The 16,832-nt window shown below is 43.7% G+C and overlaps 2 protein-coding genes and 1 long non-coding RNA gene across 4 annotated transcripts; 2 read left to right on the top strand and 1 right to left on the bottom strand.

Moving 5' to 3' along the window:
- Positions 1-651: 651 nt before the first annotated feature.
- Positions 652-16,383, bottom strand: LOC147187866 (uncharacterized). Its single transcript, XR_015097651.1, has 5 exons — positions 16,202-16,383; positions 14,658-15,170; positions 9,116-9,216; positions 2,162-2,240; positions 652-732 (listed from the first exon to the last, which is right to left on the bottom strand). It is a non-coding gene; the product is annotated as an uncharacterized LOC147187866 (long non-coding RNA).
- On the top strand, positions 3,727-8,561 carry LOC147187868 (12-(S)-hydroxy-5,8,10,14-eicosatetraenoic acid receptor-like). 2 transcript variants are annotated; one of them, XM_086100254.1, is made up of 3 exons: positions 3,727-4,731; positions 5,396-5,966; positions 7,389-8,561. In XM_086100254.1, exons 2-3 carry the CDS (start codon positions 5,424-5,426, stop codon positions 7,851-7,853), a joined length of 1,008 nt encoding a protein of 335 aa, XP_085956380.1. In that variant the 5' UTR covers positions 3,727-4,731; positions 5,396-5,423; the 3' UTR covers positions 7,854-8,561. The 2 variants fall into 2 exon arrangements, with proteins under 2 accessions (XP_085956380.1, XP_085956379.1); XM_086100253.1 differs by lacking the exon at positions 3,727-4,731 and having other exon boundaries at positions 4,759-5,966.
- On the top strand, positions 12,376-15,483 carry LOC147187867 (12-(S)-hydroxy-5,8,10,14-eicosatetraenoic acid receptor-like). Its single transcript, XM_086100255.1, has 4 exons — positions 12,376-12,702; positions 14,030-14,282; positions 14,377-14,529; positions 14,742-15,483. The coding sequence occupies exons 1-4, from the start codon at positions 12,551-12,553 to the stop codon at positions 15,204-15,206; spliced, it is 1,023 nt and encodes a 340-aa protein (XP_085956381.1). The 5' UTR covers positions 12,376-12,550; the 3' UTR covers positions 15,207-15,483.
- Positions 16,384-16,832: the final 449 nt, after the last annotated feature.

The following is a 16,832-nucleotide window of genomic DNA, read 5'->3' as shown; positions in this document are numbered from 1 at the left end:
TGATGTATTCTCATTATTCCCTTTTTGTCCTTATATTGCTAACCGTACAGTCTCCAGCAGAGGACGTTTCCGCCTCCTCATTCCTCATCCAGCTCTTAATATTTATATTTACATTACACTTGTGAAGACTCTACATCCATCCATCCATTTTCTAATCCTCTTATCCTCACAAGGGTCGCAGTGGCTTGCTGGAGCCTGTCCCAGCTGGCTTAAGGCAGTAGGCAGAGGACACCCTTAAGTCACAGCGCTATCTTGTGTGAGTCAGGAATATTGCTACAGCAATTAAAAAATACATATATATATATATATATATATATTTAAATGTGTGTGTGATCTTTTTTAAAATAATCAATTAATTTTTGAAAATTTACCAAATTTCCCATGTTTAATTCTGACCTCTAGCAGTGGCCTTTTTTGTTTTGTTTTTAATGTATTACGTTGTATAGCGCATTGTGGCTGGGGGTAGTTGGGATAGTGTACCTGTACTCGTTTGACGAGATTCTTGTGTGATTGTTTGTGTGGTTAACTACCACAAAAGCTGTAGGTGCCACACACTCTCTTATATAATAATGTTTAAGAAAAGAAACACAGCATTGTTTATTCACTGACAGTGCTGGAGTATCTGAGATTGGTGAAAAAAATAATAACTCACAGGCTCCTCAAGGTGGGGTGATCGATCCTCCGTGATCTGATCATGGTTCCTTTGCTGGTGCCAGGGCATTGCCCAAGAACCTGCAAGTCACAAGAAACAACACAAATCGATACACGATCATTTTATTTACTGTATTTATTTGGCATCCAGCTGCATCTGGATCCACAATTCACCTTTGACCCGAAACATGCTCAAGCCATCTGCGGAAGATATTCTTTTAAAAACGATTTTTCAGGAAACCGCAAGAGGGCGGCATAACTCCACTCAAAGTCATAATTGTCACATCGGCTCGGGTCATTGACTCCTTTGTGAACTTTCGGGCGGAGGAGTTGGCGCAGATTTGTCTTTCTTTGCCCTTAAGAAAAACATAAATGTGTCTGCGCTTGTCATCCAATGTTCGTGGATATCTATTTCAAGCTTGAGACATAATTTCACTCAGGCAAGGCACTGTGATATCAGAACACGCAGGCAACGACTCGTCTGCTAAGGGAGTTAAAAAAAACACGTAAATAGTTTTCTGTAGTGTTTGTGTGCACATGTTGAATGATTGCCTCATAAAGCCCGTTTAAACATACTTTATTTGTAATATGTTATGTCATTTAATGACCAAACCAAACATCCTGATGGAAACAAAAAATGTTTTTAATGTTACATTTGCAAGTTCTTTGCATTTTGGATGAAGTAAAACTGACCCTCGACTAGGTTGACGCGACCCCAAAAGTGGGTCGCAAACAGCTTGTAAAACATGACGTTATTTGGTGACATATTCTTTTTTTCTGAACCTTTCTGACAAAGTGTACCAAAAAAAAAAGCATACAATATTGGGTAAGCTTCAGGAAACGTTACTCACTTTTGCTCTCGTCACTGGCTACTCCAGAAACAAATACAGTGCAGCACGGACCTACCTTTTCCCTCTCTAATATCTATATGTCAATATGATCTTCAATCTTCAAAGGGTGGCTGGTTTATCTTCGTTAAACTGTGGCTACATTTTACACTTGAGTGACAGTTACTAATTTGTAAGAGATTTAAAAAAAAAAAATTCAAACCTGAAGTGAGGCTAAAGACATTAGGCTAAGCAAAGGCACATGCTAACTGCTAACAGATGTTGTCGTCCCTAATTGTAACAAATGTGAAATGTCTTCAGAGGGTGAATAGTTTGACTTTACTTGAGCTGTATTATAACATGATCGTTAGAAAAGTTACATCTGCTCAAACTTTGCCTAAAAATGTCAACATTTCTAAGCCTGGAACCCAATTAATTACATTTCAAAGATTTTCCACAAGAAAAATGGTTTTGAAATGGTCCATTTTTTGTTCCCAAATAATGCCACAGGGCTGTTATTTATTAACAGTACGGCTGTCCAAAGACAAGGTTGTTTATGGTCCAGTGCTCCTCCGACATGTGTGAAGCGCAACTATTAACAGGATTAACAGTTCTGAGGATGGATGGATTGGGTATACACCATTGTGCATATTTGTACATATAGAGCTGAACTTCTCTTTAACCTTTTTGTTTCACTTCCTGGTATGGGTCTGTCGTGGTGTCAGTCCAGTGTGTTGCGGTTTCATCCTTCCGCCCACTGCCCTAAAAAAAAGGAAATCAACTTCCTGAGTTCTCAAAACACACATTGGAGACGTGCGCGCGACTGCTGAAAGGAGTCGGGTGACGGATATGGTCATAGTAGCGAGTCAAGTTGAGTGTCACGATGACTCTCTGCACGGCTGACAGAACGTTGTAGTGTGTGAATGACATCCCTCTCGATTCCCTCATATGCTCATTAAGACGCAATGACAACAAGTATGCGTCAGCAAGGTTTTATATTCGGACTTGGTCTGCATTATTTGCATTAAAACGTCCCGTTTACATTTATGGCCTAAATTTCAAGTCAATCGGTTATCTGAATATGCCTGTGCCAAATAACTGTGTCACCAAAAAAAAAAAAAGGGGGGGGGGGGGTAATGAAGCTATCAGCCAATGATTTGGAGGTTAAATACCTTTGTGCGTCATGTCTGACAGGCGTTTGAGTTGGCTTTCATGTCAGCATGATAATCAACAATGTCTCGGGGCAAAACAAGGCGGGGCAAGGCAAAGGAATGAAAGATTTAAGAGAGAACAGACAACCGGGAGACAACAACAGTCTCGCTTGGATGACAAAAAGGGAGTCAGTTCAAATCAGCAAGTGTAATCTTTCCCTCAGTAGCAGCTCGTTCCAGGCTCCATGACCAAAAACAGCACCGCCGCGTCATTATTTTGTCACCGTTGGAGCCGAATCATATTGGGAGTTGATGACGTGGCCGAAGGATGAACTTCAAGCAGACTCAGCTGAGTCGCAACCACCGATGACGTTTGAGGGTCAAAAAGAAAGACTTTATTAATAATTCAGATTTGGAACAAGAAGAGAAAATCTTGCCACAATATTTTTTTAAGTCGATTAAGAAGTTGTAACCAAAAGGCTTGTTTTCGGCAAACGCCGACCAATCAAATGTCACTACAACAAATCTTTATAGTCTTATAAAAGCGCCTCAGAGCCGTTTGTCACTTTCGCAGACCGTTGAGTTTTACAAGAATCCTGGCGCGCCTTGATCCGCCTCCAAGTGACATTGTGGGCAAATAAAGTGTTGTCTGAGGAGAAGGGGTTCAAAAGTCAGCTCCAAAGTAAACAAAACTAGAAGGGAAACTAGTTCAGGGTGTGCTGCGCCGACTGCCAGAAGACAGCTGGGATAGGCTCCAGCTCACTCGCGACCCTTGTGAGGATAACCTGCTCGGATAATGAATTGGATGGGAAATAAAAAAAGCATGACGGACGCTAACAGGATCTTTGGAGACGGGAACCACATCGGGCTGGACGTGTCAACCATTTTAACCCTTTCATGCTAAATAACCTGAAAACCAGATAAGTTGTCCACTGTAGTAGCCACTGTCCCTGAAAGGGTTGAGGAAGAAAAGAAATCTGTTTTTGTTTTCAGCTTTTATCATCCAATCCTGGAATTGAACCTCAGCATCTTTTTCTCGGTCTGACGGGAGAAAGTTTGCCATGGAAGGGAGCTGTCCAGACTCGTCGAGTCAGGAGGCATGCGGGAACCTATCCGACTACCTCCGCCTCCGCTTCCCTGAGGAACGCCACATTCCTTTGCAGCTTCTCCATCCACATTGGCAGTGACATAAATCACCAGCTCCACCATTAATTCCCCGAGCATCCGAAGCAAAATCTCACGGTGGCAGCAACAGCACAGTAAGCGACGCTCAGACACTGGAAACTGGTCACTCATGAGAAACTAGTGTAGGTCCGAAAACTCGAAATGGTCTTGAGTGTTGACACGACTGTCGGATTGGGTCATCAGAGGTCAAGCGTGAGCTGAGCTATCATCGCCAAATCTAGAGAGGCTGCGATTGGTGGGTGCACTGGGAAGCTGTCACTCTTGAGAAAATATCTCGGCTATATGCAAGCTTGTGGGATCGAACAAAGCAGCCCTCGGAATAACTCCCAAGATAGTTCTCACACTTGGTGCCAAGAGATTGCAGGATGCCTGCGACTGCCTGTCAGGCACGTCCAGAAACACATCGACATGGACGTCCGTAGGCCTGGCCGTGCTGACGTCGAGCCGTCCAACTGTAGGCCGTACACGCTGGGGCCCTCGGTGACTCACCTCCCGGGGCTATAAGGAGGAGCCTCGACGGGAGCGCAGAAACCAGTTGCGCGACTCTCCCGCTGTGATTCACTTCCAGAGCTGGAGCTCGTTGGCGTGAACAGAAGCACAACAAGTAGGACCCCCCCTCGCCTCTGCCCTCGCTTGGCCAGCCGGGACCCTGCTTCCGCCAGGAACCCCTCTCGCTAGATAACTGACTTGGAACTTTGGCGTGCATTCCACTGAAGGAAGCAGTTGGACAGGATTCTGGGGTTTTAACAAAAAGGATTTGCGTTTTGACTTGGTGCCCAAACGGGTTGGCCGTTCAGTCGATATCGTCGGGACGCTTCTACCCGCTCTTGAGGACTTGCAAAGCCGCCAGGAAAAAAAACCTCTTGGACCCGGCCGAACCCCGGACGCCATCTTTACCAGCTCCTTTCCCCCCCCAGGTAGGCACTATGCAAAAATTCACAGCAAAACCAGCAGACATTGCAACAGCTCCTATCTCGGTGCTCCTAACTTCTGAAATTGTTGACCCCCTTTTGCCATTTTGCACTTTTTTCAATCACTCTGCATCATTCGATCGATTGTTGATCAGATTTGTGCATTTGTATTGTATTGTATTGAGCGCATTTGTATTGCTGATGACTGCCTATGCCAGGGGTAGGGAATTCCGGTTCCTCGAGAGCCATAGCGTGCCTGTTTTGGATCTCTCTCTGCTTCAACAGACCTGATTCAAACGATCAGCTCATCGGCAAGCTCTGTCGAAGCTTGAAACGATCATGATCAATTGAATCAGGCGTGTTGGATTCGAGAGAGCTCTAAAACAGGCGGGCTCTCGAGGAACCGGAGTTCCCAGCCCCTGGCCTAGACTCTGCTTTGACCGTAATTCCTAAATCCTATCCAGTATGTCATAGTCCAAGTCCTGCATCTTTTGCGATACTCTGGTCCCTTGACTTTTGATTCGTTCCATGACCAAGCTCATCACTTCATTTAGCTTACATCGAATCCATTTTTGGCCATCGAATTGATTCGGCACTTTAAGAGTCAAGGGTGCCTCGAATGAGAGAAGTTCCTCATGGACTCGGTCCATAAAGATGATTCTGATTCCAGAGAAGATTCCTCCGCTCCCGCTCCCCACATGGCAAACGGCTCCATCTACCAGCTCATCGAGGACTGCGAGGCCACGCACAAGGGGCTCTACAAATTCTACGCCGCCATCATGATCGTCATCGTCATGCTGGCCTTGCCTCTCAACATGTCAATCCTGCACCTCTTCATCTTCAAGTTGAAGTTCTGGAAGTCCAACACCAACAACGTCTTCCTGTTCAACCTGGTGCTGGCCGACATGCTGCTACTTTTCAGCTTGCCCATCAAGGCGTACAACTACATCCAGGGAGAGCGGCGCAACAGCAACGACGCCGTGTGCAAAGCCATGCTCTTCATGCTTTTCCTCAACCGCGGCGCCAGCATCGCCTTCCTCACCGTCACGTCCATCGACCGCTACTTCAACGTGGTGCACCCGGGCCGCAAGAACCTGCTCAAGGCTCTCAAGAAGTCGCCGCACATCTCTATTTTCATCTGGCTCCTGCTGCTACCCCTCACCATCCCCACCATGCTCAAAAACTTTGACTGCTGCAATAGCCACAAGAGCGACGGAAACCAGGAGGACACCCTGATCAAGGTACGAGGAACCCCCGGGGTCTAGAGGTAAAAAGTTACTATGCAGAGACACCACGGGCATTTATTTTTTTTCACATTCAGTCGGGTGATTTAAATCTCAACGAGTGCTCTCTGTTGTATCAACCCTTTACATGCACCTAATAACACGGTAAGCTGTCCATTGTAGTCACCGCTATGCACGAAAGGGTTAATAAATCCGCGAGAGATGAACGGCAATATAGCGGCGGAAGACCACAGCGGGCTTTGGACCGTTCAGTCTAAGCTTGTTTATAAAAGCAGCTCATCGGGCTCCATACTTGACGTGTAGTGCCAGTCTATAAATAAAACGGTTAGCTCAGTGGTTAGCACTGTGGCCCCGAGGGTAGAAGATTTTACATGGGATTTCGGCTGCTACTCTGGCTTCCTGCCACATTCCAAAAAAAAAAAACAAAAAAAAAAACATGCATCCACTGATGGCTCGAAATCGCTTTCTGTGTTTACGCAAAGAAAACGTAAGTCGCCTTCAAGTCGGCGAGCGAACCGTCTTGAATATTTATAACAAATACGTGGAGGAGATAGAAGTCTCTAAATTGCCCTTGACGTATCGAGTATAAACGTACATTCGACGAAATCGTTTCAGTGTTGACAACAAAACGGACGTGAGTCCAAACTGATTCCAATATTTAGAAAAACACACGCTGTATGTTGGACACATTGAAACTCGCATCACATAAGTGAAAGTTAGGTTTGCGGAACATTTAAATCAAATTTCTAACGTGTTCTTTCCATGAAGAGTGACGGCCATTTTCAGACTCTTTTTTAACTTCACTTAAAATTTTGAAGAAAAAAATCTAATAAATCAATAAGTACCTGGGGATTGAATCTATGAAGTGTGAAATGACGTATAAATATGTCTTTGGGAGTGAATGAGATTTAATTCAAACCTGATTGGTGAACTCAAAGTATGTTCCTTCCAGACTGTGAATTGAATTTGATTCACCTCTATAAAAAAGTGCCTGTGGCTCTCCTTTCCCAGATGCGATGGCCATGTAGAAAAAACAAATTGCTAAAATTAAAACAGCTAAATTAAATCCATCCATCCATTTTTTACTGCCTATCCGGGGTCGAGTCGCGGGGGCAGCAGCTTAAGCAGGGAAGCCCAGACTTCCTTCTCCCCAGCCACTTCTTCCCGGGGAATCCTGAGGCATAGTCTCTCCAGCGTGTCCTGGGGTCGTCCCCAGGGCCTCCTACCGGTGGGACATGCCCGCAACACCTCACCAGGGAGGCTTCCAGGAGGCATCCTAATCAGATGCCCGAGCCACCTCATCTGGCTCCTCTCGATGGGGAGGAGAAGCGAATGGGTTAATGTTCCATTTAAAGTTGTACTGTTGCTTGGAAAGGGGGTCCTGACGGTCGACTCTCGTCATTTTTTTCCGTGTGTCAGGACGTGGTGGACAGCTTACGAGAGGCGGTCTTCTTCACGCAAATCGTCATCCCCTTCGTCATCCTGGTCTACTGCACCGTGCACATCGTCAACCGCCTGCGCAAGAAGACGGTGGGCGACAGGACCAAGCTGAGGCGGGCAGTCTTCCTCGTCACCGCCGTCATGGTGGTCTTCTCACTCTGCTTCCTGCCGTGTACCATCGCTCGGGCGGTGCTGCTGGTGGCCCGCGTGCAGGAGTGGCACGAATCGTACCAGGACAAAGCCACCGTGGCCTTCGACGGCCTCATGGTGCTGTCCTACTTGGACTGTCTGCTGGACCCGCTCGTCTACTGCTTGAGCAGCACCAAGTTCAAGGCGCTCTACCTGTCCATCTATTTCCCCTTCTTGCTGAAGGATGGGCCGCTGCCGATGGACAGCTCCACGGGGAACACCACGCCCAACCCCAAACGCAACAACGTCATCTGAGGGACGCCGACCAGTAGGGGATCTGCTTTGAACTCCGGCCACCATGTGGACTTCATTCGAAAAACTGTACGTTGACGTTCAGCGGCATGGAGGATGACAGGTTTGACATTCTGGATTTAAAAGGGGAGACATTTGTCTTGGTTTTCAAAAACCAATTATTGACTGACTGAATGAAAACATGTTCTTGGGCAACTCGTGACATGTTTCCTGTCTCCGGTGGCCTTTGGGGCACACCGTATTTAAAAAAAAAAAAAAAAAATCGGAGTTAAATTTTTTTCCCCTCTTTGCTTCTACAAAAGCTAATGACAATGATTTCAAAACTAATTTTGCTTTCTTTTTTTTAATACTCTCCAGATTTGGTTGATTTCTCCTGATATCAAATGTTTTTTTGAAACTGTTTTTTGCAGCATATTTTTTCCAGTATTAACTTTTACTGAAAGTCATGCTCCAGTCCACTATATGAAAAAAAAAGACAAAAATCAGTTTTTGTCCAAAATACATCATCTGGTTCAACCAGAAAAAAAAGTCTCACCTGAAATAAAAACCTTGTTTTTCCGAGTGTGCTGCAAAAATCAAAAGTCTCACTTCTATTAAACACCCTTTTCTAAGTTGAACCACTACAACAAACACCAAACTAAATTAACACTGTGTGTCTCCCACTTTACAATGTAAACACTTGATTTCAAATAAACAACTTATTCTGTGTAATAGTGATTTAGAACATTCCACAAAGCGAACTGTGTAAGCAGTATCGAGAATTTTTTTTAAAAAGGGTTTGTTTGTTTGTTTTTCCTGAGGAATGATCTCAAAACAGACCTACCTCAAATTTGGAATCATTATCGAATATAAAGACACGTAATTTTTTTTTTTTAAATATATACATTCAATATCAACAGAAGGTGTACCTAAAAGAAAGTGTCCATTATCTGTATGGTCAACCCAGAAATGTCCTTTGACGAGCCTGATGAAATCATTAACAACCCCACATGATGTCACACCGTGTGTTGCGCAGTAGCTGAAGGTCCTAACAGGAAGACGACGACTATTATTCACATCATTTTGTCATAGCTGATTTCCTTTAGGGGTAAACGGAGGTCAGGTTTCACCCAGAAGGAAATAAAATGTCAGATCCTATCCTATCCTAATATTTTCGGACCTACATTAACAACATTAAATGATGATAGCGGATTCAAAAGAAACGCCGGTAGATTTCCTACCATGGGGGGGAAGCAGTGGAAACCGTGACATGAAGCAGTCATTACCTGGAATATGTCATCGCCTTGATGATGTCATCCCAGGAATGGTCACATGAAGCATCCGATGATGTCAACAAGGTGGAGAGTGTCTGCGTGCGTCCATTCGTCTAAAAATAGATGACAGACAGGGTAAGCTCACTGTTATTCAATTGTACGTCAGTGGTTTTGTCTACCTTTACAATATGTTGCAATAACTGTGTGTGTGTGTGTGTGTGTCATCGATAACACCTCCCAACATTTGGATGGAAAAAGTGGAAAAGCATTTCCAGTCAACGCCAAAGTCGTGTACCGCAAGTGCGGGATCCATTCCAATAAATGCCAGGCCGTAAATAAAGATCTACTTTTGTCCAAATGCATCATATTATTTAACTGAAAAACACTATTTTTCCAAGTTCTGCAAAAAATACCAAACTTAAAATAAACACTTTGTTCTTTCAAGTGCATCACCCGCAAAAATTTTTTTTAACCCTCACCTCAAATAAACCCCTACGTTTTAAGTGTCATCCCCAACAACAAAGGCCGAACCTAAAATAAAAATCTGCTCTTATCTTGTCACCCACTTCACGATAGAGACGCCTCACGTCAAATAAACGCCGTTTTCAAAAACAACGAAAATAATAATAAACGCCTCATATCGAATAACATCCTTTTCCCAAGTGTGTCATTCACTAAAATAAATACCAGACTTAAAACAAAAACTTCTCTTTCATCCATTTAAAAAAAAAATGAAGCACCTCAAAACCAAGTCAACATGTTATTTTTCCAAGTGACTTTTTAGGATTACTTTTCAGGCCCACAAAAAAAATTAAAAGCCTGACCTCAAATAAGCCCCTTATTTATCATTATTATTATTTTTTGTATGCGTTACAAACTAATTCTGTGGGAGATTTTGTAACGAAGGGGTTTACAGTCACGTAGTGTAGCGTGGTGTCATGGTTCTTGGGCGCTGGCAGGTCGTGTCGTGTCACAACAACGATCGGACACGCGGTTTTGGTTTCGGTTCGATGGAGGAGATGAAGCTGAGAATGACAGGCGGGATGTGTCGCAGCACGCGAACTGAAGGTTGATAACTTTGGAAAGATAAGCGTTTTTTGGGTTTTTTTCCCCCCGAAAAGAAGTGACCAGTTTCTCGCGGCCAATCTTCATCGCTAACCGATCTCGCGGCGCGGCGCTCAAGCAGGAAGAAGAATAGATGAGATTGTAAAACAAGGTTTGTGAGCGGCACGTACGTGGGAGGAAGCCGCAAGGCAAACGACTTCCTGCTCCCGTGAATGCGTTAATCTGCGCCATCTTCAAACTGTTCTTGTCGCCACGGCAATTTGACAAAATGCCTGTGAAGCAGAGCGACTCACCGGCTAATAAATGATTGCCATCTGAGTCTTTAATCATTGGCTTTTATCGGACAGGGGGATACTTCAGCAAAGAGCTTCGCTTCAAACCTCTAGAGCACCTGCTATAATCAAATATGTGCCGCATCTCCAATAGACGTCTTTTTTTCCTCAATAGCCTCCGTCCGTCATTCTTTGTTTCAAGTGAAAATAATTTTAAGTTTTTTAATCCACTCCAACAAAAAAATACCTCAGGTCAAATGTTCAAAAATGGATGGTTTCTCCCACGTGTCAGATTCCACAGCAGCTCATAAAATGCCTCAACCTAAAGAAAATCCGCAAACTGTGTCGAATACAAATAAACACCTCCGAACAAATTGCTCCTTTGTTCAAAGTGCACTACAACAAATAAACGCCTCACCTCACATCAATAAAAAACAAATGACACTAAAATCATGCCTGACACAAACAAAAACTAATGCCTCACATTGAAGAAATTATTTCAAGAGTGTCTTCCACAACAGCAAATTATGACCTCACCTCAAATAAAAAACATGAGTTTGACAAATAAATGCCTGCTTGTTTCAATCATGCCATCCACTCCAACAAATAAACACCTCGCTTCAAACAGACACCTCAGATCAGTCCAAAATGTGTCATCTACGACGACTAATAAATGCCTCACTCCAAACAAAGCCGATGACCGCAACGATGACAAACTCCCCGCTTCAAGTATCAACAGACACCTCACTTGAAGTCATCCTCCACCGCAACAAATAAACACCTCTCACCAAAGAAGCACCGATGTTTATCAAGTCAGTGATCCACCAGAAAGAATAAACGCTTTCAACAGCAGCAAATGCAGGCCTCACCTCAAATAAAGACAAGAGCTAGAGCAGCGGTGTCAAACATACGACCCGCGGGTCGGAACCGGCCCGCAAGGAGGTTTGATCAGGCCCGCAGGATAATTTAAAAGTGAAGAAATGCATAAAAGACACGGAATGAATATTTTTAATATGGTGCAATTCATGGAAAATACGCTAGGGGGCGTACTGTTTTAATCAGAGTAAAAGACAACATTGTTTTGATCAGAGAAGAAGACAACAGCGGCCTCAGTCTGTCCCTGAGACAGACCGACACAGCAGACGCTATCAAGGACATGTGAATATTTTATTCTTAACACATTTAATACCACTCTCTTTATTTTGTAAGGTGTAGGCAGGGATTACATTTAGATTTTATATGCACGTGTGCAAATGGTTTAAACATTCCTTTCTTTATAAATCTCGTTTAATATTATAAGTGCATTTCTATACTGTATTTTTCAATACCAATTACTTGTTCAAGTTTGTACAATCAGTGGGATCGGTTGCAATGCATACATGTGAATGATAAAAGTCAATTGCACATTTGTCGAAGGAAATCGAAGGAGCTTCATGACATGTTTTGTAAAAAATCTGTTGATTAAATGTCAACATTTTCCTAATGTTCCTGTGCTTCTTTAGACCAAAACAACGGAAATACATTATTTTGGTTATTTATAGCAGAGTATGGTATAATTTTAATGGTCTGGCCCACTTGACCGCTACCGAGATCGTATGTGGCCCACAATGTGAAATGAGTTTGACGCCCCCTGATCTAGAGGAACCGTGGATGTGTTGGTGGGCTTCCGCAAAGCGGGACATGTGCAGACATGAGTGATTGTCTTTCCTGACCACCTGAGGAATTTCACAGCTCTTTTCAGTAAAGAGTTCGGGAAAACGTGGTCGACTTGTGACGCATCCGTTCATACCAGTGGGAGTTTGAATGTGTGGAAAAAATAAACGAGAGCCAAGCCGAGAGAATGCAGAGTCAGAGGAGGCCTGACTTGAAACCACACCTCCAAACGTGAAGCGCCTTCGCTCACTCAGCCTCTTTTCGTGGGGGCGGATGAGGAGAGGACGGCTTGGCTCTTATGCAGTCACTCATCTGTCTGGCTGCATTCATCACCTTTGAGCGCGGCATTTACTAACCGAGAGCTTCTTCGGAATGTGACTCAAACTTGACCCGACTCGTAAGAAAGACGCCGTGCAATTTGACGAGAACCAGCGGCGGGGACGGACGGGGGAGGACGATGCGAACCAACGCCTCGGCCGTGGACAGCAAGTTGGACCACTGCAACGTTACCAACGCCGTGACGTACAACGTCCTCTCCGGGATCGTCGCGGGACAGTTTGCCCTCGGCCTGCCTCTCAACCTGTCCGTCCTCTACATCTTCATCTTCAGGTAACTCCCATCACTCACAAAAAAAAAAAAAAAGTTGATTCCTCCCCTCAGAACAATAAAAAGCTCACTTCTAAAAAACACCTTGTTATTTGTTAACCGGCATCAAAAATGCCTCACCTCAAATGGACACTTGTTTTTTCCACTGTCAGCCACAAAAACAAATAAACATGCCTCACTTTGAATAAATGATATACTATAATTATGTACTACAACAAACACCTCACCTCAATTTGAGACGTTCTCCCCATGTGTCATCCATGAAAATAAATGCCTGACCGCAAGTACACTTTTTTTAAGTGCATCATTCACTACGACAAATGTCAAAATCGATCAGACAAATACATTTTCCCACGTGCGTCCTCTACTACTAACTGTGATTAAACACCCTTTGTTGCGTTATCGCTGGAAGAAATACCTCACCTCGAATCGACCCCGGCTTTTTTTTTCCGACGCGTCATACAAGAAAACAAATAAATGCCTGACTTCAAATGGACATCTGTTTTTCTAGTGCATCATCCACGACAACAGATAAATGCCTCACATCACAAAAAAAATAAAATTTATAATTGTCAGCCAAGTGTGCACTACATCAAATAAACACAGGGCTTCAAACAAACGTATCCTTTTTATGTCATCCATAAGAACCAAGAAACACCGCACCTCAAATAAACACCTGCTATTTCCAAATGCCATCCGCAACATCGAAAACATTTTTTTAATAAAAAACACCTCACCTCAAATTTACACCTGCTATTTCCAAATGCCTTTTGCAACATCAAAAAAAAAACAAAAAAAAAAACTTTTTTTTTCAAAACCTTGCTTCAAATTAACACCTGCTATTTCCGAAAGCCATGCGCAACATCAAAAAACTTTTTTTCAATTAAAAATAATAATAAAATCAACACCTCACCTCAAATTAATACCTGGTATTTCCAAATGCCTTTTGCAACATCAAAAAAATTAAACTTTTTTTTAAAAACCTTGCTTCAAATTAACACCTGCTATTTCCAAATGTCATCCGCAACATCATTTTTTTAAACACCTCAACTCAACTGTATTTATAGAGCACTTTCAAACATCCATCGCTGCATACAAAGTGCTGTACATGGAGCAATTAACATATACAACAACAAAAAAATATACATATTTTTTAAAAACACCTCGCCTCAAATTAAAACCACCTTTTAAAGATACTTTTTTTTTCCAACTGCAGAAAAATAAAGGCTAATACTTGGAAATGAATTAGAAATTCATTTTGATTGATTGGGATTCCCATTCTTCTTCTGCCCCCTACTCTTTCTTGTTCTCCCCCTTTCCGCGCATGGAGGTTCAAGTTCTGGAAGAACAAGAGCGTGTTTCTATTCAACATTGTGGTTGCCGACTTCCTGCTGGTGGCCTGCCTTCCCGCCAAGGCCTACAGCTACCAATTGGGCCAGAGGCGCAGTCCCAACACCTGGATGTGCAAGGCCATGCTCTTCATGCTCTTCCTCAACCGCGGCGCCAGCATTGCCTTTTTAGTCACCCTGTCGCTGGACCGCTACTTCAACGTGGTGCACCTCGGGCGGAGGAACTTTGTCAAGGTATTCTTTCGGGGACGGCGGTTACTACAGTGGACGGCTTATCATGTTATCAGGTTACAGGGTAAAATCGACTCTCTTTTGCGGATCGGTCAAGGTCCTGAAGAAATCTCCAGAAATCTCGGTGGTGATCTGGCTGCTGCTGTTGCCCCTGACCATCCCGACCATGCTCAAAACCTTTGAGTGCTGCAACAGCCACGGTCGAGACGTTGAGACCATTTACCACGATGTCACCGACACCTTCAGGGAGGTATTGAGCCGAAACGCGTTCTCATAAACACAATCGCTACAATTATAAATCAACGCTGCAAATAAACATCTTACCCCCCCAACCCTCCACCCCGAGTGTATCATCCACTACAAAAATAAATGCCTCACCTCAGACAGACACCTCGGTTGTGACTCTGCTGTACAGTCCGAAGTCCAATCCGTGTCTTTCCTGATGGTTCCTCTCGACTGTAGGTGGTGTTCTTCTCGCAAATCCTCATCCCCTTCATCATCCTGCTCTACTGCACAGTGCGCATCGTCCATCGGCTCAAGAAGAAGACAGTGGGGGAAAAGGCCAAACTGAGGCGAGCCATGTGCGTGGTGATGTCGGTGGCGGTCATCTTCTCCGTCTGCTTCCTACCGTGCGCAATCGCCCGAGCGGTGTTGCTAGTCATGCGTCTGAGAAGATGGCAGGAGGCCGAGGACGTGGTGGTTCAGGTCTACGACACGCTCATGGTACTGTCTTTCATGGACTGTCTGCTGGACCCACTGGTGTATTGCTTCTGCCACTCGGGCTTCAAGGATGCCTACCTGGACACTTTCTGTCCGGCATTCCTGCACAAGAGACTGCGGAAGGCCGAGACCACGATGACAACGACGACGACGACATCTGCAGGGAGGAGTCTTTCATTGCCAATGATTGAGAAAGTACAAGTATGAACATTATTTGGGGGTTTGTCTTTGAGGACAAATTGCATTAAACAAGGGCATTTTCTGTGTCTGTGTGTGTGTGTGTGTGTGTGTGTGTGTGTGTGTGTGTGTGTGTGTGTGTGTGTGTGTGTGTGTGAGGAATATATTACAGTACTTGATTTAAGCCAAATGATCCATCTGCCAATGGAACGGGACAATTTGACTTGTCAAGATGAGAAATCTTGACAAGTCAAATTGCCCGCTCCCACATGTCATTAGCATGATGTATTAAAACAAGTGTACAGTGCTACCGGAAGAAACGAGTGAATTGATTTACGATATTTTCGTGAAATGAGCTGTCCTTAACTTTTTTTCGATATATTGTACCGCCCTACATATATTTGTTGTGGAGGTCTTCGTAGTTTATATTGATGTATTCATGATTGCATTTTACTGCCCCCTAGTGATCGAATCGCACGCAACAAAAGAATGCACAACCAATTAATTAAGCACAAACTGCTTCATTCTTTACACCCTATTGAATCAGATTATTCCGATGTGTTTATCCAAGTAAAAATCACGGTATTATTTTCCTTATTCATAAAACAATGCAATTTTTGGGTGTAACTGATGAATGGGATTTCCAATCAGTTCAATGGGGAAAGATTATTTAAAATACATCAAGGAATGAATTAACCTCGTAGTTTAAGGCGGCACCGTATTCACACAAATCAAATTATGGTATTTGATTCAAGAAACCAGTAATGAAATATCTACGAGTTAGATATGCTAATTTGTGGCCACGGTTTAAGAAGCCTGGGAAATGTGTGGCTAATTATGTACACGTGATTCTCCGTCTCCTTTGGTAATAAAATTCCTGAAAAGCTAAAACGCATCAACATACTTTTTTCAAGTTGTCATTGTGACACGTACCATTTAAATACTGCAAACGATCACATATCATCATGTCGACAGCTAGAAAACGCGTTTGTGTGTCGTCAGTGTGATTGAAGTCGCAAACTTACCATCAGACGTCGGCTTATCACGTACTTTCCCCCACTTAACATTAACATGTTGGCAGCTTCTTGTACAAATCGACGTGTTCGCTCAAAGGGCTAATGTTCTTTTTTCCCAAAAAAACTCTTAATTTGCTTTATTGGTGTGCGTGTGGGGAGAAGGCGCGGGGTGAAGGGATTAAAAAACGGGTGTTCCCATTTTCCACTCGGACACAATTTAAGGAAGCACCATGTACATGTACCGGTGCGACCAACGTCAATGGCCTTGTTTCTCACCCGGAAGCATTTTAGTGCGAGACCCAGCCAGAAACAGCACGTTGCCATGACGACGGTGACAGTCCCCTGTCAAACTGATTTCTTTGGCTGGCTTTTACCTTCCCGAAATATCATCATTTAATCTTGTGTACTTTACGTTGCAGCTTGTAGCGATGATTGACGTATTCTTCGTTTTTTGTTGTCGTAATTGCCACTTGCACCGCCTTTCAGCAGCTTGCCGATAAATCATGACATGTGTTGATGTTCATTACGTTGATGGCAGGTGTTCAAATTATACCCGCTGTCAAGAACCCAGGACTAATACACTCGTTGAATTTATGAGAGAAGTGAAGCAATACAGCACGGGAGATGAACTAAACCGCTC

The sequence above is a fragment of the Hippocampus guttulatus genome, chromosome 20 (assembly GCF_054856545.1).
Source record: "Hippocampus guttulatus isolate MCC_2025c chromosome 20, RoL_Hgut_1.0, whole genome shotgun sequence".
NCBI classification, from domain to species: Eukaryota; Metazoa; Chordata; class Actinopteri; order Syngnathiformes; family Syngnathidae; genus Hippocampus; species Hippocampus guttulatus.
Note: the sequence above shows the minus strand (reverse complement) of the source record. Positions and strands in the feature narration are given on the sequence as shown.